This window comes from Pseudorasbora parva, chromosome 15 (genome assembly GCF_024679245.1).
Source record: "Pseudorasbora parva isolate DD20220531a chromosome 15, ASM2467924v1, whole genome shotgun sequence".
Classification (NCBI taxonomy): Eukaryota; Metazoa; Chordata; class Actinopteri; order Cypriniformes; family Gobionidae; genus Pseudorasbora; species Pseudorasbora parva.
Window position 1 is genome coordinate 35313168 of NC_090186.1, and position 20636 is coordinate 35333803.

Below are 20636 nucleotides of genomic sequence, written 5' to 3' on the forward strand. Positions count from 1 at the left end.
CAGAAAATCTAGGATTTTAAAAAAAAATTCTCTCTACCCCCTATAGTTCTAATTAGCAATACCTCTGAAACTGTCATGAGCATGGGTTATTGATTTATGATGTGTTTTCATAGTAACAATCCTCTGTATTGTTTTAAGCAGCATCTCTACACAAATACGAATGCTAGTAGCAATTATTTCCATGGAGGGCAGTAGCTACATTTGGAAACGCAGGAGAGAAAGTAGAATCATCATCAGTCAGCATTCATACAGGCGTCTGGGGAGAAACTAGCAACCTGCTGGCATGGGTAATCACTAGCCCCAACCATAACCAACAGCCTCCAGCCCCCTTAATGGTCTAACATCAGCAAAAAAAAGCCCAAGGAAATAATAAGTGGGAAAACAGGGAAACTCTCAAGTTGCTGTCGGTGCAAAATGTGGAGGTTTATTAAATTATGATTGATATGGCCTTATGGATTCCAAGACGTAGCGTGTTCAACCCTCAACATTTGTGACTACAGCTTGCCATGTGCATTATATTTCAAGGGGTTTGGTGCTGCAGAATGCTGAAATATTAATGACTTTCTTATGATAATTGGGAATACTGCCTATAGCCACTTTATTTACTTTCCCCACTTTAAAATAGTTTATTGAACATTTCTTTTCACAGAATGAACATGCTCTTTTTAGATTCTTGGATTTTGCAGTGGATTGTTATTTGTTTGTTGCCAATTTTAGATTTGAAACCTAAGGATGCTAGGCTTGTTGTCTGGTCAGACCTGTAGGGTTAACTTATGCAACTGATATGTCTTTGACTTCCAGTCTTTCTGTGGAACAAGACAACAGAGAGTGAAAAATGGATAGATTAAATGATAACATTACATCTGACTGCTGCTTTTTCCATTATGATGTAGATTTCAGATGCTGAGTGGGATGACCTGCTGGAAGAGTTTGAAGAGAAAAGCTACCTCAATGCTCACAAATGGAAGCCAGGCCAGGACCCCTACAGTCTGTATGCCTTCAATCAAAGAGAGAGCGAGAGAATTCCCAGCAACAGAGCACTTAGAGACACCCGACATTACAGGTAAGTCGTGTGTGTGTGTGTGTGTGTGTGTGATCTACTGTATATATAATATCAACACGGTTCATATTAAATTAATGAAGGTGCATCTGCGAGTTCTTGAAAACTTTTAGAAACTGATGAAAGGTGTACTGAGATAAAAAGAGTTTTTTTTTATGAGCAGTTCATGGCTGGGTAGTGATTGATTTTTATGTTCTTTAAGGTCAGCATGCTATACTAGATGCATTTACAGTACAGTTCAAAAATTTGGGGTTGGCACTATATTTTATGTTTTTGAAAGAAGTCTTACGCTCACGTAGGCTGCATTTATTTTTATCAAAATTATAATAAAACATTAAAGGTTCCCTAGAATGAGTTCAAAACAATATGTAAAATTGTTCTCTAATATCTACATAAAGGGTATGTGGCTTATTTAAGGGAAAACAATGTCCAGATACAGTTTTACAGGTCCATTTACAACCCTATAAATTGTCCCTAGGATGCAAAGCTTTGTTTTTGCCTTATTTGAAAGAGTCATGAATATTAATATTAAGCTCTACTCTGATTGGCTTATTTCAGCAGCTCACACAAGTGCAGTTGTTCAGCGAAGCAGCTCTTGAGTCCTGAAAGAACACAGACCGACTGAATTAGCCTAGAAATCTAGACGCACCCTAGCGGCAGCAAATCTAATCTGCTGCGAGTGTCGCCAATCACATCGTGTATAGAGTCAGTGGGCGGGGCTTAACATAATGACGGCAGATTTGTGCTTGTGTGCCTCTAGTAAACACAGAAGCTGGCAAACAGCGGTCATTCTAATCAGCTTTGACCGCGACTCTGGAAGACTTGGAGTTAAGCTTTTCTCTGAGAAAAGAACAAAGAACGGCACTGAAGTCATTCTTAAGAAGGAAAAATGTGTTCAGGGTTTTGCCGACCGGATACGGTGAAAGTTTAATCTTTCAACAAGCTCTGCTTCACCTTTGTTGCTCTAGTTGGTTGTAGCGCTATCCTATTGTGTGCAGAGGGAGTTTGAAAGACAACCGTTTATCCCACCCCTCGGATTGAGCCCTGTCAATGGTGAGTTTCCAGACCAAACATCTTGATGTGGGTCTGGCTTGTCAGGCTACGACTGAATGACACTTTCGCAGAACATTTCAAATGGAGATTGCTAAAATGCAGCGTACTTGTTTATTGGTGTTTTCAGATCATCCGCACGCGAGAGCTCGCGTGCACATGGTTGCCAGTTTGCACATGTTTAGGTAAAACACCGGATACTATACGTGTTATTTTCACAGAAAATCTCTAATTAGGGGAATTCAATTACTGAAATCTGGCAACCTCAAGCACAAACACTCGAACGCTCTTCTTTCCCCCCGACAAAACCAGTACTTTTATTTTTTATTTTTTAAACTACATTTTAGACTCCAAATTTGTTTAAACTTTCTTTAGTACTCTGAAAAAGAAATTATAGAAATTGAGTGTCTTTAGACCTCTCACGACTACATGTTTTAAAGACAGCTCATTATTTCCATTCACTCCACCTTCTCCCTTCTGAGCTCTTTCCAAAGTCACGCCTCCAAAACACATGAACGCGCTACGCCGACTGCTCAGTTGGAAGATGCATTATTTACCTAAGACGAGCGGAGAAGAAGGAGCGGAGTGCATGTATTGACATCATGTCAGAATTACATTTAATAAAATATCAAACTTTTTTAGTATGAATATAAACAAATAAGATGTATTTTAGTACTTACTATCAAGCTAAAATACAGATACTGGTAAAGTTTAAAATATATTTTTGTTTGATTCTGTAACGAGCTAGTTATATTTATAAGGCAAAGCTAAAAACAGGTAGCATTCATACATGTTTTTCCAATAACATCAGATATACTGTGATGAAGAGGAATTTTGTGTAAGATTCATAACTTTTTACTCTTAACTTTTTGTAGTGCACTACTTATACCAAAATCACATTTTTCTCACCCTCATCCATATGCTAACAAATGTAAAATATAAACTAAAAAGAGGTGGTTTGTGCTCTTTTAGATATTCAGCAGATACAATTCATTTGATCGTTAACATGCTTTCACTTGTACAGGTAATTGTACTATAAGCATCTTAATGAGACAGCTGTCTGTGATATTTGGCAGCTCTTGGTGGCAACATGACCTCGTGGTATTTGTAGCTCATGAAATGAGACCGCTCCTGGCCACAGTACATTTTCACCCTCTGCAGCACTGTGGGAGGTCGCTCACTCATTAATGCATGCCACTTCAGTCAGGGAGTTTAATTTTTCAGCTATTTCTGGATTTCTTTTCATGTTTATACCCTGTTTACACCTGGTATTGACATCCATCTTGGGTAATTAGTTCGTAAGTAATCAGCTTCGACAGATTTTCTCATATTTGCACCTCATGTTACCACTTGTGATCATATTCATTAGAGGGGAAGGTGTCATATTGAAAAATAAAAGCCAACACACCGTTGCTTCCAAATATACTTGAATTTTTAAGCTCAATGCAAATGTTATGCTTATAGGGATTCCCAATTTGAATGTATTGTATTTCTTTTAAAGGTACACTTAAGAGTAGCTTTAAAAGAGTTTAAAACTCTTTGTTTTATTGACTTTCAATATTGTCTCAGACACATCAGGACACATCATCATATGGTCACGTATTTCTGAACGTGTATGAGAGATCAGTGCTTTCCACATTTGATCATACAATATATTAAATCCAGGTCTAATCAGGGTCAAAGTCTTGTGTAAACAACTGACAAATCTTTTATTTGCATTTCTTAAATAAACAAGAACTTCGATCATAACATTTTCAACATCATGACTTGGGTTCAGAATAAAGGAAAATAAGGACTCTTTTATTTTTATATAACATTTTGTATAATTTTGATAAAGCTTGTGCCCAGAATAAATCTGTTGAAATTCTTTTTGCCTTTCTGCAAAATAAAGGTACTAGTTTTAATCATGTTTTCATCTTTATTAGATTAAATGTAATATGCATATTAATTCTCTCTCTCTCTCTCTCTCTCTCTCTCTCTCTCTCTCTCTCTCTCTCTCTCTCTCTCTCTCTCTCTCTCTCTCTCTAGTAGCAGACTAGGCTTAGAGATAATTACAGTTTACAATAATAAACTTCATTAGAGTTGTCTGAAAATGGCAGACATATTTCATAACACGGGCCTATGTCAAAAAGAGAAAATTATTGATGAATGTGCCTTGAACTAAAACCATGGCTATTCTCAGTTAAACAGTCTCCAAAAATATGTAGGCTAGGTATAGAAAGTCAGATTTAAAAGAAACAATCTAGATAGCTGTTGGGGCCTCTATAGTGGTGCAATATTATTCTCTATAAAATAATTCATGCAGGGGCTGGGAGACAGTAGAGAGAATCTCCGATAAAAGGTGAGGAGGCGGCTCATTATGCAGGCCCAGTGCTCTAATGCTCTCTCTCTCTCTCTCTCTCTCTCTCTCTCTCTCTCTCTCTCTCTCTCTCTCTCTCTCTCTCTCTCTCTCTCTCTCTCTCTCTCTCTCTTTCTTTTCCAGTGTCGACTAGCCTTCGTTTCCTCCTTCCTCTTACATGACTCAAATGCCTTTGTAATTACAGTAGGAACACCACACTCATTGTTCATGCCGTTGTTGACCAGTAGCACAATATTGAAATTTCCAGGAAAATGCAATCAAAGTGCCAACGTTACCTCTTAATTAACTTAAACTGAAATTGGACAAACAAAGGATAATTCTAGTGTTCCAGCAGGAGCCAGTGTTTGATTGTGGCTTTGGACTTCGGTATAGATGCAGGGTTTTTGTGTTAGTGTTGTGTTGACTATATTTAGTCAATAAATATAACCTTGCTGGATTTATATGTTCTTTTTAAAGAAGCATCTGTTGAATCTTGGTGCATTTTCTCATACTGCATGATCAGTGCATTAAGCAACCTAACATGATGTCTTATAAAGTTACATTGTTTGAAAATAATGATTTATAAAGAAAAAAGGTTTATTCCTACTTCCGCACTGAACATTTAGATTACACATTCCTTCAGGTGGTTTCAGGCAAGCTTGGTCCATGGGGAAGGCAAAAATGCTACATCTCAGTATAAACTGGCAGAGCATTCAATCAAATGCAGAATGAAACTTTAACAGCCATCTGTGGCAAGACCCTGGTCCTTTCACTTAGCCTGGTGCCTGAACCTCATTTTGCTTCAGAGAAAAGAGCCACCACCAGAGGAAATTAACATGAACCTCAATTCAGAAGGACTTCCATTCCTCAAGGGCTAATAACAGATAAGCTCAGGCACCAGGAGCTTTGCAAATGTTGTTCATTAAAGCTGCCATTTATTCAATTCAAAAAGAGGATTCAGAGTTACCGTGATGAAACACCAGGGAGGGGGTGGAATATAACCATGGCAAAGATGGCCTGTAGTTTTTAAGATTACTAAAACACTGCAGTCTGGCTTGATGAATTTCTTTGAAAAATTCTGTAAAGGACAATTACGTTTTTACTGTCTACTTTGCACCTTCTTCCAGAAAGCAGGATATTATCAGGATTTCCTGTTTTAAATTGTTACATGTTATACAACAGCCAGTTGCAGGCCTTGAATCCTTGATTAGTCAAATGATTGTTGATAACAGTCCAGCAGCCTTGTTCAGACTATACGTCCAAATCCAATTTTTGTGCATATATCCGTTTTGGAATCCAATCATATTTGGCAAGTGTGATAGGAAAAAAAATCACATGAAATCTGATTTTACAAATCAGTTTCAAGCTACATTCAAATGTGGTTTGAGATATCTCTGATCGGATTTCATGTGGCTTACATTTGCACTTTCTCACGCTGTGTGAAACGTAAACACATCAGACGTCATTGCAGAAACAAGGTTGCATTGTGTTGTTGTCAATGTGCAGGTCATGCAGAAAATTATAATATAATGGAGACATCTCTGATGAGGTGTCTTCACTTCTTTCACAGAGATGGCAGCATGGAATAAAGCCGCTCATGGCAACCTCTGTCTTTCATAGGTTCACTCGATGCTGCGAAATGACGCATATGGGGTACGCCCATGTGATTGTCTGAAGCCCTTATAGAATCACGCCAATTCATTGGCTGATGGCACAGCGCCGCCCCTCTAGCTCATCACCTTTAAGCTATACTTATATATATCTTCTCCCCAGATTTCTTTGCCTTCACGAAGCACATCGCTTCTTTGTCCGATTTTTCTGACCCTTAAAACCTAGATTTAAGCATCTTTCTCCTTCACTACTTCAGCGACCACGGATAGCGGAACTTTGTTCTCCTAACTGGTGAAGTATATGATGGAGTTTCGTCGTTGCCCCGCCGTGCACTCGCTTCTCTCGAGCGATGACCTGCATGGTAAGTGATACATTATATATTATTTTATATATTTATGTATATGGGTCTGCCCACGCGCGTGAGGCGGCTCAGGCCACTTCGAAATGCGAATATTGCTATGTTCTCCCTCTTAAAGAGGTATTTTTTAATACCATTTGATTCCCCCGCCACGCGCCCGAGGCAGCTAGGCCTCCCTCGACTGCTGCCTGGGGTTCAGATGTTTAGCTCTAGGACATTGAATGTGAGCGGGCTTTTTCCCTTCTCTCACTCCCTCTCCCTCTCTCGAAGTTTTTCCGCTTGTATGCGCGCACAAAACTATTGATCCCCAGCCCGGAAGCACGTAGACCGTTTCTTTCGGCCTGGGTTACACTTTGCTTATGACAGCGCCCGACTCCGAGGATTTCGGGCCTGTCTGGTTTGACTACGCTTTTCCGCCTGGTGGCCAGGAAAAAGCATGGCCTTTGCGGCCTACTCCGAGCTCGTCGAAGCGCTTCACGCGCAAATGAGAAGCTTTCGATCGATTGGCCTTATGTTCCCACGAATCGCAATCTTCTAAGCTCGATGAGAGATTTATAAGTGTGCTAGTGCGTATCGCACGTTTATAAGGAAACTGTCGTTTTTCAGCGATCTGCACAACTATGTCTCCAGATACTGAAAGCAGCCGTTTTCCGCCCGCCTTCTAATGCGGTAGCCGCTCACTTCACCACCCTCGTTGGTTCTGTGGAGCGCGGTTATTCCGCCATTCCGGCGATCTAGTCACACTGGCCTTCAGCTGTTTAGAGCTCCGCATAGCCAAGGATTTTGGCCTTACAGGCTACTAAGCACACCGCGCGCGGTAGGGCGTTCGATGGCTGGTCTGGTGGCTGCTTTACGCCACCTTTGGTTAAACCTCACTGAGATTCGTGACAAGGAGAAGGTTTTTCCTCCTCGATGCACTCTGTGTCTCAGGGGGATTTATTGGGAAAAAGGCAGTTGATGCCTAGGAGAACTAGAGTTTCTTCTAGCGCCTTTCCTTCCCAGCCTAGAGAGCGCCCTGCATTAAAAGGAATTTCAGGAGTGACCAGAGTCATCCGAGTCATGCCACGGTTTGGGGAGCTCGTGGTCACCCCTTTCCACGACAAAGACCTCTTCGGGGCAGATTAAGCGGCCTGGCAGTAGCTTTCCAATCCTGCTCCGCTGAGTCGTTCCTGACCCTCCGGGCAGGGAAAAGAGTCGCGCTAAGGTTCGGGGCTGGGTCAGACTGCGCAAGCGTTTCTGCCCGCCTCCTGGCCGCTCTCCGAGTCCACCCCCTTCACACTCGCCACCAGTGCGTCTCGAGGGGCGGTGTCGGCTCAACCTCTCGCCACTCCCACGCCAGGGAATGGAGACGCTTTAGGCTTTCTCCCCTTGAGTCCATTGGATCACATTTCCACTACCAGTTTTCTAGGAGTTTTCTAGTTCTCTCCAGCAGTCAGTAGACCTTACGTTTCCCACTCAGGTCATCGCAGCCTCCTCGCCGCATATGGACGCAGTTGGCTTTCCGTTGCGGCCGGACGATCCCTCCACGGAGTCCCAGTTTGGCACCTGTAATCAGGTATACCCACTGCACTTCACTACTCCTCTTCTCATTTCGTCCAAGAGTGGAAACGTTTTCCAGGAGTGTCACCCTGGGCGCTTCACACGATTCAGCTGGGCTACACACTTCAGTTTTGCCACAACCCCTTCAGTTTTGCCGCAACCGCCTACGGACGTAGAGCGAGGATTTTTCAGCTGGCTGTCTGCGGCCCATATTAGACCTCTGACGTCTGAACTTTTCCCTCCTCAAAGGGAGGTTCAAGATGTGGACACTGAAGTCTATAAAACATTGCCCAGGTTCGTGCAGGGGAGTGGTTCGTGTCGATAAACCTGTAAGATGCGTTTCCATATTTAGGTCATTCAACGACACAGGAAGTTCCTCAGGTTTGCCTTAGGAGGGAAGGCTTTCCAATACAGGGTGCTCCCCTTCGGTTTGCTCTGGCACCGAGGACCTTCACTAAGTGTGTGGATGCTGCTCTGGCCACGCTGTGGCTCCAGGGCATCCGCATACTCAACTACCTGGACAATTGGCTCTTATTGGCCCAGTCCAGAGAGATGGTGAAAGATCATAGAGACTCTGTGCTTCGTCACGTCCGTTCCCTTGGCCTAAGAGTAAACACCGTTAAGAGTGTGTCCTTACCATCCCGACAGACCAGCTTTTTAGGGGTCTGTCTGGATTCCGTGTTAATGCAGGCCCATCTGTCTCCTGCCCGGATTTTCAGTATTAGGACATGCCTGGCTGTGAACACCGTTAAGAGTGTGTTCTTAGCATCCCAACAGACCGCCTTTTTAGGGGTCTGTCTGGATTCCGTGTCATGCAGGCCCGTCTGGACCCTGCCCGGATTTCCAGTATCAGGACATGTCTGGCCCACTTCTAGCCCGGCCATCATGTTTCTGTTGGGACATGCATCATCGCTGCAGCCTCCCAGGTCCTTCCTCTGGGGCTGCTCCACATGAGGCCCTTCCTTTGGTGGATGAAACATGCGGGGATCCGAATTACAGGATCCCCCTACCGTCTTCTGAGGGTGTCGCAAGGTTGCTTTCGAGCCCTATCAGTGTGGCAAGACCCTCTTTTTCTCCAAAGAGGTGTCGGAACGGGGGTCGTTTTCCGCCACCAGATTATCACGACGGACGCCTCCCTAACCAGTTGGGGTGCGGTATTCGAAGGCTGTCCAGCGTGCGGCATCTGGACGGAGGAGACTCAAGCCTGGCACGTTAACTGCCCAGAGTTGAGAGCGGTCTCCCTGGGCCTTCGGCATTTCCTCACCCTCCTCACAGGGCAACATTTTGTTGTCAGGACAGACAACATTGCGGTGGTGTCTCATGTGAATTGCCAAGGGGGCTCTCGGTCGCACACTCTGGACAAGCATGCGCTCCGTCTCCTCCTGTGGGCCCAGGGCAAATTCCTGTCCCTCAGGGCAGTCCAAATCCCTGAGGTTCTGTACCTCACGGCAAACCCTTTTCGAGGTAGAAACTCAAGTCGGGAATGGATGTTAAATCCTCTCACGGTTCGGCAGAGCGGAGGTGGACCTCTTTGCTACGAAGGAGTCGTCCCAATGCCTGCTTTGGTTCTCTCTAAGTCCTCCTGCGCCGTTGGGAGTGGATGCGTTCGCTCACCCCTGGTCGAGGTTGAAGCTCTATGTATTCCCGCCCATCAAGCTGATTCCAGCGGTTCTGTGCAGAGTGAGAGATAGTGAGGCCAATCTTTTAAAATCCTCGTCCCGAGATCTGGAAACTGTGGGTGTAGCCTACCAGGGGCCATCAGTCTTAAGGGCCGGTCTACCAGCAGATGTGCAGGAAACCATCGCTAATGCCATAGCCCCCTCTACGAGGAAGCTTACTCTTCCAAGTGGGAGGTTAATTTCGGCCCACAGTAGAAGTCCAGTCGACTGCCCTATTGGTTCAGTTCTGGAGTTTCTGCAGGAGAAGTTTGCAGCCGGGGCGACGGTTACTATTCTCAGTGTATGTAGCGGCTATCGGCGCTCACAGGGAGTTGGATAAGACTCATTGGGAAGCATTCTTAGTCTCATCTTTTATTACGCGCCTGAGGCCAGTTGGCTCCCCTGGTGTACCCCCTTGGGACTTATCTTTTGTCCTGGAGGGTTTTACAAGTGCTCCCTTTGAGCCATCGGAGTCAGCTCCGGAGCGGGTTCTGACTCTCTGTTAGGCTTGCTTGGGTTTTGCTCCCGGCCTAGTTAGGTCTCTCTGAGACCCAGGCTGGGTTATGTGCCCAAGGTTTAGTCCACACCCTTCTGCTCGCAGGTCACCATCCTCCATTCTTTTCACCCTCCACCTTTTGTGTCATCGGAGGATGAGAAGTTACATTTGCTTTGCCCAGTTAGGGCATTGGAGCTGTATGTTGATCGTTCGGGTGGTTGGAGGAAGTCTAACCAGTTGCTTGTGTGTTTCGGAACCGGCCGCTGTGGGCTTGCCGCGTTGAAGCAGAGCATTTCACATTGGTGACTCACCGCACACTTTTGTTAAATTGATAGTTTAGATCTTGACATGGCTCCGGGTTCGCATGTTCTTTCAGCTTAATCTAGTCGTTCAGGTCTACTCTGGGGAGAAGATGGCGAGCGCGCCAGTATAGCTCAAAGGTGATGAGCTAGAGGGGCGGCACTGCGCCATCAGCCAATGAATTGCCGTAATTCTATAAGGGCTTCAGACAATCGGCACACCCATGGGCGTACCCCATATGCGTCATTTCTCAACATCTCATTCCCTATTCAGAAAAAATAGGTTACGTGAGTAACCTGAGACATTTTCACTATCGTCATGTGACGCTTGTTTATCTGCTGAATTTTCCGACGGCTGCGCACTGCGCAGTTCCACCTGAAATGTTGGAGGTGTATATATTAAGGATCTCAACGATTGCATCACGCTTGCCGTTTTGATGAAAATAGCCTGTTTTTCCGTGGTGTTTTTCACAAACAAGATTTACATATGAAGGAGGAGGCAATGATGTTTGAGACTCACTGTATGTGATATCCATGTACTGAATTCTTGTTTAACTATGGCAAGATTAATTCAATTTTTCATTCTAGGGCACCTTTAATTCTTTAAAGAATAAAACAAGTGACTCTCTTTATGAGTAAGTAATTGAGTGAGATGATTTGAACATTTGACTGTCTACATTTTATATATCGCTCTCAATATAATTCAGACAAAAATTGTTTTATTCTAACAAAGCAGTTCTATCTCCATTATAACACAATAAGTGCATCCCAGTGGAAAAAAATAATAATACAAAATTTATGATATGACCCATTTAAACTTCAGATTTGGTCTATGGTTATTCTAATGGCCATTCTTAGACATCCACATTTGGCAGAGATTCGACATTTATTGTTGTAAATCTACCTTCATTTCTAGATGAATGCAGTCAGGGACTGGACCCTTTTATAGCCATTTATGAGTGAAATGTTACTGTAATTCAGTTGTATTGTGAGTTATGACTGCTGTATAATGGCATTCAAATAGCCTACATGGCAATGGTGAAACTATGAATTTGTGAATCAATACAGTGTTAGCAACTGCAATCGATAGATCCCTGCAATGATAGGAAACCATTATGCTGAGCACCCCAGACATTTTTAACATTGCAAGGACACTGTCATGAAAAATTGAAAACATGTATTTTATTCAGGTGTATGTCATATGACAGTTACTGTTACACTGAAATTCTTGGATATTCTAACTGATATTTGTAATGAAACAGTTGCAGTGTTTATTTTCTGCCTTCCAGAAAAATAATTGACAATATTTATTTGATGTTTTTATAATTTGTGTTTTAGGGCTATATATTAGATTAGTGTCATTTTTCCTCTAATTAGAGTCAACCAGTCTGTATCTGCTCCCACTGCTCAGTAATGATAGGCATGTGCATGTGGCAGGCCTGAAAGGAAGTGTCTCAGATCATCAGCAGTAGCCAATTAGACACCATGGACAGTGTCCTCACACTAGCATCCATCCAAATCAAGCACAGGCTCTAAACTGATGATCTCATGCTCATTAATTGAAGAACCATGCTACCGTATCTCCAGTTTTAATTTCAACTGTTTTATCAATACAATTTACAAAGCTGCTTCTTTTTGAGGTCTTTAGATATTTTGGGACTGTTTATTTCTCAAGCTTTATAAAAGGCATATTGCCTTCTGGGCGTTTCTGGCTCGCCAAGGTTGGAGCAGTGTCACTCGGTTCCCTAGAGCTCTTACACATCCTATTGTGTGTATAACAAAAGGAGCACCTGAAGGACTTTTGCATCTCCGCTGAGCATCTGAGACATGAATACATATTTCCGCGATAAACTTCCTCGTCCGCTCTTATCATTGTTCTTCGTATATCAAACAATAAAACATATGCAAAGCATGCAGAGCAATTACTCACTAGAGCAGCTTATTTAATTAGCTTTTCCTGCCTTTTCCTATTTGTCATATGCACTATTTTCATTGGTGCGGCCATATGTTGTGATTTTGTCCAGCAGTAGCAATCTTAAGGAAAGCGAGTTGGATACATCATAATGAAAAACGCTAAGACCATATTCCCAGTTCCCAATTTTCTCAGGAACGCATCAATCATTTTGGCGAAATATCAAGCACAGTGCAATATGCTTCCCCTCTCCCAGATGTTGTTTTCTGACAGAAACCCTAATGATGTTCTGTGTTGTGCTGTTTAAAGCATCCCCCCTATCTCAAAAGACCTTGGGCTATAGCTGCACTGAGCGATGGATCCCGCTCCCAGGCTGGCTTCAAACAGCATATAAAGCTGTGAACGCAGCTCTTAGCTCATAAAGTGTGTTTAAGGCTGATCTAACTGTATTCATGAATGAATAAGCAAAAGCAACGATATATATATATATATATATATATATATATATATATATATATATATATATATATATGCTACTTCAATCCAAAGCAAACGTATCATGAATGTTTAACCCCCAAAAGTTTTGACACTGCACATAAATACATCTGCACTTTACAGTATGCGTTGCTCCAACAGAGCACCGATGCTCTGATGAAATCATTTTAAAGGCTATGGCTTATCTAATGAATGGTGAAATCTATATCATGTTATTTCACAGTTTGACTCAATATTTAAATGATAGCATTAAAGAGAGAAAAAAAGGAAAATCCTAAATTACACTCTGCTAAGGCAGTAAACAGTCAATTTCAGTCACTTTCAATTGCAGGCTTTCGAGACAGCTTGGCTCTGTTCCAAAACCAAGTGAACTGCCTATGTAGGCAGCATTCTAAACCATCATTTGCGAGGTCCTTTCGAGGGCTTTTTCGTTTTAAAGGGGTGATGAATTGAGAAATCAACTTTCCTTTGAGCTTTTGATATATAAAACGTCATATAACGTAATATAAGAATATCCTCTAAGTTTAAGAGCTGAAAACTTCCTTGTTAGTCAAAGAAAAACTTTTATAGACACCAGGCTCAGCAATCTTCTTGCGGATCTTGCGGGCTATGTGTAATATAAAAATAATAGTCCAATCAATCGCGGGTGGATGAAAAATAAATAAATAAATCATTGTGTTTGTTTGATAAAGACATTTAAGAGCCCTGTGATCGAGAAAATCATTCTGGTTGCCGCTTCTCCCTCAATCTCTCCTCTATCATGTGAACTGACAGGGAGCTTAAGCTCATTAAATATGCAAATCTTATCCAATCCTAGCCGTGGGCGTTTACTTCCAAGTCTTCAGTGCGGCACGCCCCTCAAAACCCAGTGTTTTGGAGAGAGCCTCAAATCCAGTGTAGAAAAAAGCATATTACTTATAAGTTATGATGTTTTTGAATGTAAAAACCACCCGAACATCATTAGTTGACCTCAGACACAGTATAAAAAAGTAAAAAAGCCAGTTCATGACACCTTTAAAATGCATAACTTTTGCTACGGTTACTCCTGTCGTCTACACTACTCTAAAAATATCAATTTTTTAATTCAGCGCGATCATCGTTTTCATGATCGATCATCAACGTCACTTTCGATTACCCGAGTACACTTGCTCATCCTTAAAATGGACCAAAACGGACACTTGCAACCGATGGCATGGCTACCCAAATTACACTACCTGAATACGGCAATATGAGACCAGGCTCATAGTTCCCAAAAGCATTGTACAGCTAAGTTAATCATAGTGAATAGCCATGTTGGTGGCTATTGTTGCAATGCTTTTGGGAAATGCTTTTGCCGTCTCTTTCAGTGGCTCAGTAACACACCAGCCCTGAAAACCATGTAAACAATAACACGGAGACGGAACTGCATGCTTTGCTGACTTTGTGGTCCTTTTAGCAGCCGCTGTGCAGTTAAACGCTGTAGTGTATAATACTGCAGCTGTCTACATGCGCAAGAGTTAACTGTTTTGTGTTTACACTTGTGTACACATGCCCACGGTGATGTGATATGCGTTTTCAGTTGTGCAGTGTAGATGGAGATTGTTTCTGAAACGCAGTGGAAACGACAGTGTTGACAAGGATTGTTTTCATTTTAAAAAGCTGTTAAAAATTCACTAGTGTAAATGGGCCTGAGATAATCAGTTGGCCATTTTGCATTTTGTATGTCCTTTTGCATTGCAATGATTAAGGTAACTTATTACAGTTCTATTGTTAGCTTGGATGCATGTTAACGGTAAACTTTTTCAAAAAATAAATACATATTGATTTGAATCTCCTATGTGTGGTTTGTTGTAAGAAGCATCAGACAGCAAGGCGGCTCACCAGGTTGGAACAGAGCCATTAATTAAGCAAGCCATATTGAGCAGAACAAGCACAAATTAAATAGGCATTCACTTAGGTGAATATGATGGAAGTAGTCAATGCTGCTACTAATAGAACTAATTTAATAAGGGTTTTATATTGTGTATTTACATGAGACCACTTAAAATGACCACCCACTTTGTTTAAGTGGCATTGGTTCTTGAAATGTTTTTGCCATCATTTTTATCCGTAAGGATATTAAATAAACCTTTAATAAAATATTCTTAGTCTTGAACCAAACCAAAAGCTCCAGGATAAAAGGCTAAAAACTATGAATACTGAATACTGAAAGACTGAATATGATTATTTACTCCATATATATAGATTATTTTTATTAGTGGAGGAAGAAAGAAGTTAAGAAATGTTAAAATCTAAACCTACAGTTGATATAAACAATATTTTTACATTTAGCCCCTGTCACACAGCAATAACATAAAATGAGCAGAATGACTTTTGTTAAATTGGTAAATACACAAATATATGCTGTTCACACAAGCAGCAACATTCTGGCTTTTTACCGGTAAGAGACCATTTACACAGCAGCAGCAAAATACGGGTAAATTCTGTGATGTCAGTCATCGTAAATTATCTTTAAACGCTGTGCTGTTGTCTTCATTCTCCCGCAGGAGAAGTGCTTTTTCTGTTTAATTTGTCAACATTGGGGCAAAACCAGACACAGCGGTAGATCTAAAATATTAGCCTAATGTCAGTTCACACATAGGCTTATCACTATGTTAAATGTAGGAGACTTACAACAAGCTACTGAACAATATTCGCTAACATATCGGATTTGAGGAAAAATACATCGGTTATCATCATGTTTTGTCATTTCTAATGTATTAATAACTTAGCATTGTCTTTTAAAGTGTATAGCCTTAACAGCCCTTACTGCAGTTCCACAACTACACAAGAACTTTGTTCTCTCCCTTTGAAGTGTGTGGGTGAGGTGTGTGATGAACCAATTCACTGTGAGGCAAGAGAGGGGGGACTTTTTTTTGCTCTGTCCGTTTGTATTGTTTTACTACTTACACAATTATTTTAAGTATATCATTATACTATTTACAATACACAATGTGGTTTTTAATGACATTTTTAGGGGAGGGCAACCCTGAGATGGAGAGGATCCTGACCCCCCTTTGCTTTACGCCTATGAATTGTTTCCAACTGCAGTGCCACGCGGCGCGCATTAAAGAATGGAAAAGAAGACTGTGACTGAATCCGAAATCACCCCTAAACCCTCAATCACTATTTCCTATGTTAGTCCACTTACTAATACAGTTCACTTGAAGGAGTGAATGAAAACGAGCAAGTGAATTTGTACAGCCATTGAGTGTACAATGCTGTACACTCGTTATTGCGGTGCAATGTGGGATAGAATGAGTGCACTTGATAATGTCCACTATGGTTTTGGACACCATTACAAATGGCTGTCCCCTCAACTAATGCCCTATTTGAAGGTACAGGGGGATACTTCTGACTCAGCATTTGTCTCAAAAGCAACACATAGAAAAAGCTGTAAGACCCTGTGAAACGGTCAAAGATGATCATTCAGCACATGTTTAAATAGAAAAACTATTCAAAAGCTTACCGTACACAGTGTGGAGTAATCACGTCAAGTCTATGCACGAGTTCTGACTTTGAACGTGCAATATACCGGTAATCTTCATTCCGCGTTCACACATCGCACATTACTAGTAATTTACTGGTAATGTTACTACAGTATTTAACTTACTGATAAACCAATTTCTAGAGTAATAATCTTACAGTCTTAAGACAATCTTAATAGTCTTACACCCCGTCTTAAAAGTTAGACGTATTTTATGCCATCAGTGTGTGGAAAATAAATGAAGAAAATAGTTTTGAATGGATTGGGAGCATCCCATCCGGTCTGAATCTAGGACACAAGCTCTCTACAACTCACTACAATGTCTGTTTTCACTTTCTCTATAGACGTTTCTCATACACCAAGGCCAAATGGCTCCATGAATAAAATGTTATTCCCATAAATGTTTTCATGTACTTTTGTCTTTTGACTCAGGAAGACTAAGGGCATTAGTATGTCAAATTAGGGCTTTTTTTTCAAATCCTGTCACAGGGCTCTACATAACGCCCATTTTGGGCGCATTTACGCCTAAAAATTACTGCGTGCGACTGTGAAAAAATATTTAGGCGCACCGGTGCGAGTGACCCGATCTATTCTCATGAATGGATGTGTAATACAATCGGAATAAAAACTACAACACTGAGTGAATCAACACTGAGAAACTGATAGGCTACGTTTCCTACTTCAATCAACTGCTTTTTATGCCTTCAGTCAGCAGAAGAAGTGCAAAAACGTGTGCGACGGACTACACTTCAAACAACGATTGTTTACAAAGTGAAACCATAGACAGAGTGAAACGTGTGTGACAACACAGCCATGCGCACTTTACCAGACGCCTCGCGCTGTTTATTTACAGCCAAATCAAAATGAACTGGAAATACCACATTTGGATTATCATAAACAAGCTCAGAAATTAGCGGATGCTTAGGGGTATAAATGCCATCAAACAATAATGTATTAATAATACATTTAAAAAAGCCCTTGAGTTAATCTTTATCACTCATGCTGTTTAAAAAAATACTAAATGTATATAATGAGCAAGTGTATCATGAAGACTTTTTCCTAACCGGGTTTTGTCTTATTCTGAATCACTGTACACACAAAATAAGTTATTCCCGCTGCGGATTAGCACAATATCTGCGTGACTCGTATTTTTTTTTACGGTCTCTATGGACTCACCACAAACAGAGAGAAGTAGATCCGGCTGCAATGTTCTTCCGCGAGGCGCATGCGGTTCTGTTTATGAAGCGCCAGAGCGCCAAAAGTTACGGCTTGCTATAGCTCCGAGTATTGGCATGATTGCATGTGTGATACTGATCTCCTACAAAAATCTAATAGACAAGTTAATATTGAGTAACAACGTTTTAGCCACAACACTGTCTATTTGTGAAAATCAAAGCCACACCAGAACTGATTCGCATCTCCAAGCGATTCGATTCAAATGAATCTGTTTTGAATTATTGACTGAACTATTGACTGAATGACTTGCCGCCACCTACTGGCGGTTTTATTTTCATATTTATACTTTTGCATGGACTTTTTATTTAAAATATTAAACTTTTAAAGTTTAATTTGTACATATTTCTAAATTCAAAAACTTATATGTAAAACAGTCATACAACATTAACCCATGCATTAATGCATTAAATGCATAGGTGTTTGATTGTATGAAGTCCAGTTCTGCTTTTTGTGTGTGTGTGTGTGTGTGTGTGTGTGTGTGTGTGTGTGTGTGTGTGTGTGTGTGTGTGTGTGTGTGTGTGTGTGTGTGTGTGTCTGTGTGTGTGTGTGTGTGTGTGTGTGTGTGTGTGTGTGTGTGTGTGTGTGTATTTGTGCTGTACTCTCAGAAGTTAATGATAATATTATGTTAGAATTATGTTGAATTTAAGAAATTGACAGATGATGCATACATTTAATAAGATTAGAAAACATTGCTCTTATAATGGTAAAAATGACCCTGGACATTAAAGGACAAATATCGTCCTGTAATGGGAAAGTTATAATTGGAATGTGTTTGATGGATTAGAATGTGCTCCTAAATTTTTGACTGTGCTCCTAATTTTTTTTAATTAGGAGCACAAGTGCTCCTCAAGAAAAAAGTTAGCGTAGAGCCCTGCGTCAGTATTTTTTTAACGCCAAACGAGGGTTTGCACTGATTCAAGCTGTTAGTAAATCTGGCCCTATGTATTATATATACTTAGTTGGTCATTTTGATCTTTTGTTTTTTCTTGTCCACTGACATTTTTTACAATCAAAACCTGAAGTCTCCTGTTTTTCTGAGGTGGAGTGCTGCAGGGTAATGGTTTGTGTTTACTGCAAGTCAGAATGTTCATCCTCAAAACAAAGTGCTTTATGCTTGCCCACTCCTGCTGTTGGGGTGAAGCGAAAATGCTATTTATTTTTAATCAGATCCTCCATTATTGATGCTCCCACTCCTCTGGGTTTTGCCTGCTGTCCTTACCATTCTACCACATGCTCCCTCTTCCTCCACACAATGGGGTGCTGTTGGCCTGTTAACACAGGCAACATCTCTCTTGACCATGGCCCCTGTTTTATATTGTCTATCCTTAACTGCTCACTGTTTACTAAAGCATTTTAAAAACAGTTGCTTTACGCTTTTCAGCAGTTGCTGTTGTTCACCATATGCTTAAGGGCTGTCTTGACCTTCTTTACATTTTATAATTATGTGCGTGTAAATTTAGCAAAGGTTTTGGCACTCGTTAAACTTATGCTTAATTAGTACCACAGAGTCTCATTATTTTGACTCCCTCCTGTCTCTCCCAGGTGTACAACACTGCACTATGACCCCGACCTGCCATCCACCACCATAGTGATCACGTTCCACAATGAGGCACGATCTACCCTACTGCGCACAGTCAGGAGGTAAGGCTTAGACATAAATCCATCCATTCCATTCTCATGTGTATTTGTTCTTTTTTTCTCTTTGTATAACAAAGAAAATGTGCCTTTTAGCCCCCATTGTGCTACATAAAACTAGGCACTATTATTTCCTTTTGCCTTATTCACTTTCAGAAAAAATATGCAAACATTTTATCATTTGGGGTACCGGGGAATTAGCCTCAAAAGCACAAACATTATTAATATAAAAAAAATTAATAATGTTTTGTTATAGCTTTAAGAGCAAGGGCACCGCCATCTTGTAATACCACAGCGCGTCGTCATGGTGTTGGTTTGCTTCATTGGCCAGTGAAATAATGTTAGAATTTCTTTACTTTTGTAACACATGCTTGTTTTGAAATGGAGGAAGACGAAATTGAAAAGACTGTTAAGCCCATAATAAGTCAAATTACTTATGTATATCTCTTAAAGATGTCCATGGTGAAGTGACAGTGCAATACATGGTCCAGATCACCATCCACACTTTTACTAGTTCATGTTTCTGACTCTCACTTCACCCCAAACCAGCAGGTTTGCGAATTCTTCCCCCCCTCGCCGTATTGGCTCAAATACATAAGCAATTTGATTATTATGGGCTCAACATTCTTTCAATTTCGACTTCCTCCATTTCAAAACATGTACGCATTAAAAAAGTAAAGACAAGCTTATATTTTTTCACTGGCCAATGGAGCAAAACAACACCATGACATCACATGCTGTGGTATTGCAAGATGGCAGCACCCTTACTCCAAAAGCTATAACAAAACTTTGTTTTCTTTAAAATGGTCACATTAATTGTGTTTGTTACTTAATTTTGTAAATCAGTTTACTAAATGATGTAAACATGGCTGACTGCTTCATTACTACTCTAAGGCCATGTGTCCACCACTCGGCTGACTGGCGTATTCAGTTGTTTTCAGTGGGAGTGCCGCGTTTTTAGAATGCCATGAGCGTAACGAGGAGCTGAGCGAGTATTTCAGGCTCATGCGCTGAGCGTTTAGCGTTTTGTTACTGGTCACCGAAAGTTGAAGAATGTTCAAATTTTAGTAAAACACAGCATTCACACGTTTTGGCGGCAACACAGCCTTAGAGTATCATCACTGCAGCGCTCATTGCTGTCGCTTTTCACCCAGCCATCTAATCACATTGAAGGAGGGGCAGGATAAAATACAACACCGACCAACCATCACATTCTGCTTTGTACAACGTCAACAGATGAAAACAAGCGGAATAATAATGGAACAAAATAATGTAAAACAATAGCCAGAGCAAATACTTTACATTGTATCATTTACTTGTACATCGCATTTTTATAATATAATCAATACAGAAACAAACTATCTTTGAAATGAGATCCACGGATATTCCGTATCATAATAAGCAAGAGTTTAAACTGAAAAATGCTTCTCAAGCGCTCACAGCG

At 41.1% G+C, this 20636-nt stretch overlaps 1 protein-coding gene across 2 annotated transcripts in view; it reads left to right on the forward strand.

The window, feature by feature from the left end:
* Window positions 1-20636, forward strand: part of galnt14 (UDP-N-acetyl-alpha-D-galactosamine:polypeptide N-acetylgalactosaminyltransferase 14 (GalNAc-T14)) — a 65433-nt gene that overhangs the window by 9157 nt on the left and 35640 nt on the right. For both annotated transcript variants that reach the window (XM_067417901.1, XM_067417900.1), the window contains exons 2-3: window positions 894-1063; window positions 19100-19198. In XM_067417901.1, coding sequence (XP_067274002.1) covers window positions 894-1063; window positions 19100-19198 — 269 coding nt within the window. The remainder of the gene's footprint in view (window positions 1-893; window positions 1064-19099; window positions 19199-20636) is intronic.